The sequence below is a fragment of the Aureococcus anophagefferens genome (genome assembly GCF_000186865.1).
Source record: "Aureococcus anophagefferens unplaced genomic scaffold AURANscaffold_22, whole genome shotgun sequence".
Taxonomy (NCBI): domain Eukaryota; class Pelagophyceae; order Pelagomonadales; family Pelagomonadaceae; genus Aureococcus; species Aureococcus anophagefferens.
The window spans coordinates 684,220-689,585 of record NW_008705582.1 but is presented as its reverse complement, the minus strand read 5'-3'; the positions used below and the strand labels follow the sequence as shown (position 1 = coordinate 689,585).

Here is a 5,366-nt window from a genome sequence, read left to right as displayed (position 1 = left end):
CGGACATGTCTGAGGAGTTCGTGCTGTCGGATTCGATCTCTGCGGCTGCGGTGTGCGCGTCCCGATTCGATTTTGGCAGCCCCGTATATATTGCCGTTACAGTTTGACACATCGAACGATATTGACCTCCCCTGTGCTGTTTTCTGTCCGGTGTAGGTTCGAATACCCACGCGCGCGTCGTCGTCGTCGTCGTCGTCGTCGTCGTCGTCGGCGGCGGCGGCGGCGGCGGCGGCGGCGGCGGCGGCGGCGGCGGCGGCGGCGGCGACGATGCTGCTACTACTCTAGATAAATTTGGCGCACCTGTTGTGCACTGACGACGACCTGTGCCTCGCCTCAGGGTAATTTGGTTTTTGTGCCCTAGGTAGGGCGCCGTGCGTAATTTGCCTGGCCTGATGCCCAGCCCCCAGGGGCCTGACGCCCAGGTCTGAAGTCCCTGTCTCATGACGCGCACTAAGCGTGCCGTGAACGGGCAGTTGAGAAGACAAATCCGACCGGAAATCTACCGGAACACCGGAACACGCCGGAACACGCCGGAACACGACCGGAGGACGCGAACCGGAACACGCGACCGAGGGGCCCGGGAGAGCCGGAAGCCGGAACATCCGCGAGACCTCTACCGGAACATCAGGGCCGGAACATCAGCGCATTCGGTGTTTCACAATGATAGAGTCCCGAAAGGCTGCCCCAGGATCGCCTCGACCCAACCCGACGCCTAACCCGACATACGAACTACAAATGTCGGGTAAACTCATATCCTACAGAAGTCAAGGACCGCGCCTCAGCTCACCGCGACGGTGCGCGCCCGTACGGACGCCTGCAGCCGATCCAAGACTACCGGGCGGTAGCCCGAGGCCCCTGTCGGGTTTCTACAGCGCGAGGCGGGCGCGCACAGCTATCGACGGGATTTAGGGACGTGGTTTTTCGATCCCTATAGGTTTTCCCAGCCTCAAATTGGTCCTTACGCGACGACATTCGAGTCGTTTTTCGCACTTCAAAGGCCCGCGCGGGTCTCCCCACGACCACTCCCGGTCGTCCAGCCCAAAAAGGGGCACGACCGCAGCGATTTCAAAAATGGCCTCTCGGGCCCGAAAGCCGCCCAAAAGCACCGGTGTGACGCGGGACCTCGACGGGCCTCTGAGTCGCAGCATTAGCTTCGCAGGGCCTCTCATAGGTAATGATGAGCTCCGCAGCCGCCAGGGATCGTCGACAACGCCGTCAACGGCGCGAACTCGCGCGGGCGCGTTTCGGGGGATCGGGGAATTCCCGTCTTCGCGGACCGATCTCGGCGCGACCGGCGTCGATTCGCTCGCACGAGGGCTTCCCGAGGCCGTCGCGGTACCCGAAAGGCGCGCCGAGAGGGTCGCGCGCGCCGCGCCGCGCGCGCCGCGCCGCGCGCGCCGCGGCCCGAAAGGGCGTCCCGAGCAGGTTTTTCGCCCTTCCGCGCAGCGTCCGACGCGCCCCCCGCACCGATTTTCGTCGGCGTTGCGGCGTAGGGATGCCTCGAAGGGGTGTCTCGAGCGGTGCAAACGGGCTCCTCGGCTCGCGGCGATGCCGCGGCGCACGGCTGAAAAGCAGATTGCTTTTTTGCCTCGAGCTGAGGCGCCACATCGCGGCCTTATTAAACATCAGATTCTGTAGTCGTTGAATCGAGTGGCCAAAGGTGGCGTATGTCAAACCTCGACGTCTATAAGTTGAGACATGTCGACCAAGGGGAAGTTTGTCATCAAGTGCGTCACTGCGCTACTCCAAATACGATCGCAAACATCTCTAACTTGAGTTTTGTTGACAAGGGGCGGGGCTCCCATTTCGCGCCTATCAATTTTTCACGTACCTATCGTCTTTCTTATTTTAGGCCATTTCGGCCACACTGTCAAATGGACGCGGAGCAGGCGCAGCGGATCTGGGCGCAGCTTCGCTTGGCTGTTTCGGAGATTTACAACAAGAACGCATCTGTCTTGTCGTTTGAGGAACTGTACCGGTGCCCGAGCGGCGCGGGAATATAAAATGGATTGCGCTCAGTGATTCTGGTGTGTAGCAATGCGTATAATCTCGTCCTACACAAGCACGGCGACCTGTTGTACGACGGAGTCCAGGAAACGGTTGAAATGCGACTCCGCTCAGCGCGTCCTCGCTGTGTTTGTACGCTCTGTAGTCATGAAGACGATGCCCAGCGTTCGCAGGTCGCCGAGGCGGTGGCTTCGAGCCCAGACGAGCAGCTTTTGAGCCAGATCTGTGAGCAGTGGAAGGAGCACCAGGTGACCATGGTCATGGTTCGTGATATCCTCATGTACATGGATCGCACGCGCGGAGCCCCGGGGTCTTCTCATGCACCGCCCTCTTTCTTAGGACAGGCTTTAGGTATGTCCCACAGAATAAAAAGATGGCCGTCTACGATGTCGGCCTGCGGGCATTCCGTGAAACGATTACACGCCATGACCATGTGCGCGACCGACTGCGGTGTGTGTTGCTCGAGAACGTGAGGATTGAGCGGGCCGGGAGGTTAATCGATCAGACTGGGATGCGATGCGCGCTTTATATGCTTGCTGATCTTGGGATTGAGAGTAGCAGCGTGTATGAAGAGGACTTTGAGTGCTTCTTCCTTGAGGAGACACGGTCGTGCGCCTCCGGCGTAAAGTGCCAGTCCACCACACAAGTGATCCATTGCTCCTGCTCAGGTTCTATCGGAACGAATCGCGCGCATTTCTCGCAGCCAATACGTGCCCCGACTACCTCAAAAAGGTAGAGTCGCGGCTCAACGAGGAGCAGGACCGTGTGCCAAACTACCTCCACGCCTCAACGCGTCCGAAGCTCGAGCACATAGTCGAGTCCGAGCTCATCTCGGCGCACGCGGCATCACTCATCAACTCACGTGACGGTGGTTTTATGTCACTCCTCGACATGAGCGAGGACAGGATGAGTGACCTGGCACGTATGTATGCCCTCTTCAGTCGGGTCCCAGCAACGCTGGACCTGTTGAGAGGAGCGCTTTTCGAGCATGTGTACGATGCAGGTCGAAGGCTTGTTGATACTGCCGTTGAAATGCCTGTTGATTTCCTCGAGGGGCTTCTTCTGCTCCGGTCAAAGTATGATGCGGTTGTGACACTAGCGTTCCGTGGTGAAACAGCAGCACAGAAGCGGCTCAAAGAGGCTTTTGAGCAATTCCTTAACGCAGACGCACGCTGCGCTAGCTGCCTTGTCATATATGTTCTCTACCCGCGTTATTCACTTTGACCTGTTCCCCCCGGGGAAGGTGCTTTCGAATGCGGCTGTCACACAGGTGGACGAGCTCATGCGTCGCGGCTTTAAGGGCGCGACCGAGCGTGATGTCGAGCGACAGCTCGATCAAGTAATCCTAATCTTCCGCTACCTGAACGACAAGGACGTATTTGAGGCATACTATAAGCAGCACCTTGCCAAGCGCCTCCTCCATGCTCGCTCGATGCCGTCTGACGCTGAGCGGTCTATGCTAGCCAAACTCAAGAGCGAGTGTGGATACCAATTTACTACTAAACTCGAGGGTATGTTCACTGACATACGATTTTCTAAGGACGCGATGGACAAGTACCGCGCACACAGTGATGCTCGGAGCGGGACGCCCACGGCTGGTGATGCCATGCCACCGCCTCCGGCACAGTCTGGCAACAGTGGGCAGACGTGTTCAGCCACCCGCACGAGTCCCGGGTCCGAGGTACACGCCGTTGTGCGACCGACGATCCTCGCCCTGGATTTGGATGTCACGACGCTCACGGCTGGCTACTGGCCCATGCAGGCCACGAACACTTGTCGCCTCCCCGCAGCGGCACAGGCAGTATGCGAGCCCTTCGAAAGCTTTTACCTAAAACAGCACACGGGCCGTAAGCTCACGTGGCTTACGAGCACTGGCTCCGCTGAAATCCGCGCGACTTTCAGCCAGGCTGCCAAGCACGAACTCACAGTCTCGACATACATGATGTGCATCTTAGTACTCTTTAATGACTTGGACCATGGTGCAGAAATTACCTTTGCGGCACTCGCCGCTCAGACTAAAATCCCACGGAATGAGCTCAAACGCCACGTCGTCTCTCTCTGCACGCCGAAGCATCGCATCCTTCTCAAGAAGTCAAAGGGCAAGGGAGTCTCCGACGACGACGCTTTCAAGGTCAACATCAAATATTCTTCTAAGCTGAAACGTGTCCGCGTGCCCCTTGTTGCCATGAAGGAAGCTGGCGCGCACCCAGACTCGTCGGACAAGGTCCCCGCCGCTGTAGAAGAGGACCGACGCCACCTTTGCGAGGTAATCTTGGGTGTCCCATCCTCTCTGAATTTGATATCGCCGTATCTTTCGTAAATTTGTGGATTTGCGGGCTACAATTGGCCATCTTATGGCTCTGATTTACTTCTTTTGTGTCTCGCTCTCGTTCTCGTTGTGTTCGTGACATCATCATAGTCAGTTATGGCATCGCTAGGCAACCGTCGTGCGCATAATGAAAGCTCGTAAGCATGCCAAGCACAACGATCTCATCGCTGAGGTCCCACAGACTCGGAGTCGGGAGTGAAATTCAACTAAATTATAATGATGAATGCAATATCGAGCTTCCCCGCCCTCGCGCATACGTAGGTGACTCGCCAACTCAGCCAGCGCTTCTTCCCTCAACCTCAGTTTATAAAAAAATGCATCGAGTCTCTCCTTGAGCGTGAGTATCTCGAACGCGACGCCAGCGACTCAAAAATGTACATCTATATGGCTTAAAAGCACACTGTCTTCGATTGCCTCTTCGCAGTCTCCAGGACCCAAAGGAGGTGCCCTTCGACTGCGACCGCGACTGTCAGCCTGTCGAGCGAGCCTGTCGTAGCTGCGTAGAGTCGGAAGTATGGTGACGTGAAACGGACATTCATGAGAAACCGAAGGGAACTCCAACGCGGGAAATTCGACGCGTTCTACTAGTCCTAAGACCGACAGAGTACTAACACAACGCCTATTTCTTGTTGGTCCGTTTTGCGAATCCACCCCTGCTCATGAAGAGAACGACCACATGCTTGACCACATATAGAAAATAGTCAAGTTATGATAACCACAGCTAAAGCTTCGCGCACGCAATAACTGTCCGTCTCGTTTTACGGGGAGGAGGGCTATGGAGAGCAATGAGATGCGGGAAAATATGCCATATTGGGCGGAGGTGCGGGGACTGGGCCAGGGAGGCCTTTGCCGCGCCTCGGTCGCGCGCCCCCTCGCAAAACCAGGCAACGGCGTCGACCGTGTCGTCGAAGTTGACGTTCGACGTGAATCGTGAGGGCAAAAGTGACGGTTGCGATGCGCCGCGGTGAGCTTGAGGCGACGTCGTCCCGTGCGTGCACGGACGTGCTGTTAGACTTGATGTACGTGGTCA

General features: G+C 57.2%; 1 protein-coding gene across 1 annotated transcript; it reads left to right on the top strand.

The window, feature by feature from the left end:
* Nucleotides 1–1,665: 1,665 nt before the first annotated feature.
* Nucleotides 1,666–5,092, top strand: AURANDRAFT_70316 (hypothetical protein; the record flags this gene model as incomplete). Its single annotated transcript, XM_009041596.1, has 10 exons — nucleotides 1,666–1,727; nucleotides 1,853–1,978; nucleotides 2,036–2,120; nucleotides 2,181–2,302; nucleotides 2,359–2,616; nucleotides 2,676–3,204; nucleotides 3,278–3,575; nucleotides 3,663–4,273; nucleotides 4,446–4,508; nucleotides 4,598–5,092. 10 exons carry the CDS (start codon nucleotides 1,699–1,701, stop codon nucleotides 4,727–4,729), a joined length of 2,253 nt encoding a protein of 750 aa, XP_009039844.1.
* Nucleotides 5,093–5,366: the final 274 nt, after the last annotated feature.